This window comes from Limulus polyphemus, unplaced genomic scaffold (assembly GCF_000517525.1).
Source record: "Limulus polyphemus unplaced genomic scaffold, Limulus_polyphemus-2.1.2 Scaffold2732, whole genome shotgun sequence".
Classification (NCBI taxonomy): domain Eukaryota; kingdom Metazoa; phylum Arthropoda; class Merostomata; order Xiphosura; family Limulidae; genus Limulus; species Limulus polyphemus.
In genome coordinates this window covers 46,650-48,883 of record NW_013668342.1, presented here as the reverse complement: position 1 = coordinate 48,883, position 2,234 = coordinate 46,650, and the positions used below count along the sequence as shown (strand labels likewise).

Sequence of the window (2,234 nt, the reverse complement as noted above, 5' to 3'; positions counted from 1 at the left end):
ATATATATATATATATATATACACACACACACACACACACACACACACACACACACACACACACACGCTATGTCTATTATAGTAAGATGATAGGTAATAACATTTCTGTTTAAAACTGTTGTTTTGCCTTTTTATTCTGGAAAAGCTATCTGTAGTTGCTATGTACATTTTTTAGAGAGAACTGTAGCTTAAAATAAGATTAAGTATTAAAATATTTTGTGATAATTAGGATAAACTCAGAGAATAGTTTTAGTATTTCTTCAAAACAGTGACACTGTAGACCAAAGTTTATGATGACGAGATACATATTTAGTGAGTTATTTCCTTCGTTAATAGGTCTCAAGCTGTATCAGTAGGACAGGCCTTGGTGGATGCTAGGTTTCTAGAGTGTGTTGTATCTCAAGACCAGAACTTCATTGATGGTTACTCTCTCTATAGACCAGGGGAGGTAAAAAAACTGGATTAAGATTGATGAAAATAAAACTTTTCTCAAAACCTGCTTGTAGTAGATCATATTATATAGCATATGCAGTTGGAAAGTTCTTTGTGGAAACATGGTCATGTAGCTGTTTTAATTGTCCCATTTGATAAGTGAAATAAAACTTTTAAAATGCATATTATATAACACGTATATTAAAAATAGTAAGTGCTACCTTTCATGAAACACGTTCAGTAGTTTCTAGTCCACTTCTGAATCAAATAGGGATATTAGGGCCCTTCTAACTTTGTGTTAAGTCAATAGTTACATTTTCCAACAGAAGAAAGGTTATTGCAATACTACCTTTGTAACACTTTTAGAATGCACAAAAATATTTTTAAACGTAATAAACAATATATGAGATTGGTTTCTTCACCAAATTTTTAATACTGCCTAGTGGTTAGCATATCAAACTGTGATACTGAGATTCCATGGTTGATGTCCCATTGCTACAAAAAATAAAAAAATCTTGCTCTGCACTTTAGGGCTATGGTCACCATGTAAGACTGAGGGTCAAATACCACTCTTCAGTCTGACACGAGTAACCCAAAAGTTAGCAGTGGGTGGTGTTGACTAGCTGCCTTTCCTCTATCACGTGAAAATTAGGAATGACCTGCACAGATAAATAATATATCAAATTCAGCTGTATTTGTAGAGAAAATGAGGATTAGCAGATGCAAAAAGTAATAAAGCCCTTTTATTTAACAAGCTAATGTATCGTGGTATACTCATATTGCATTGGAATTCTGTTCTATTTTATAACAGTTATACCCTAAAATACACATACTCTACCAGACACACTTTCATTATATCCAGTCTCAGTAACTTGTACATTACCTTCTTCTCGGCTGTTACCAGACACAGTTTCATCATGTCTAGTCTCAGTAACATGTATGTTACCTTCTTCTCGGCTGTTACCAGACACAGTTTCATCATGTCAAGTCTCAGTAACATGTATGTTACCTTCTTCTCGGCTGTTACCAGACACACTTTCATCATGTCTAGTCTCAGTAACATGTATGTTACCTTCTTCTCGGCTGTTACCAGACACACTTTCATCATGTCTAGTCTCAGTAACATGTATGTTACCTTCTTCTCGGCTGTTACCAGACACAGTTTCATCATGTCTAGTCTCAGTAACATGTATGTTACCTTCTTTTCAACTGTTACCATGTGCTGTTTCATCACGTCTAGTCTCAGTGACATGTATGTTACCTTCTTTTCAACTGTTACCAGACACAGTTTCATCATGTCTAGTCTCAGTAACATGTATGTTACCTTCTTCTAAACTGTTACCAGACACAGTTTCATCATGTCTAGTCTCAGTAACATGTGTGTTACCTTCTTCTAAACTGTTACCAGACACAGTTTCATCATGTCTAGTCTCAGTAACATGTATGTTACCTTCTTCTCGGCTGTTACCAGACACACTTTCATCATGTCTAGTCTCAGTAACATGTATGTTACCTTCTTCTGAACTGTTACCAGACACAGTTTCATCATGTATAGTCTCAGTAACTTGTACATTACCTTCTTCTCGGCTGTTACCAGACACAGTTTCATCATGTCAAGTCTCAGTAACATGTATGTTACCTTCTTCTAAACTGTTACCAGACACAGTTTCATCATGTCTAGTCTCAGTAACATGTATGTTACCTTCTTCTAAACTGTTACCAGACACAGTTTCATCATGTCTAGTCTCAGTAACATGTATGTTACCTTCTTCTAAACTGTTACCAGACACAGTTTCATCATG

At 35.5% G+C, this 2,234-nt stretch overlaps 1 protein-coding gene across 1 annotated transcript in view; it reads left to right on the top strand.

Moving 5' to 3' along the window:
* The window catches only part of LOC106467761 (1-phosphatidylinositol 3-phosphate 5-kinase-like), a gene marked incomplete at its 3' end in the record, with an annotated part of 64,357 nt that overhangs the window by 16,867 nt on the left and 45,256 nt on the right, over nt 1-2,234 (top strand). Inside the window, exon 8 of the mRNA XM_022395950.1 lies at nt 337-448. Coding sequence (XP_022251658.1) covers nt 337-448 — 112 coding nt within the window. The remainder of the gene's footprint in view (nt 1-336; nt 449-2,234) is intronic.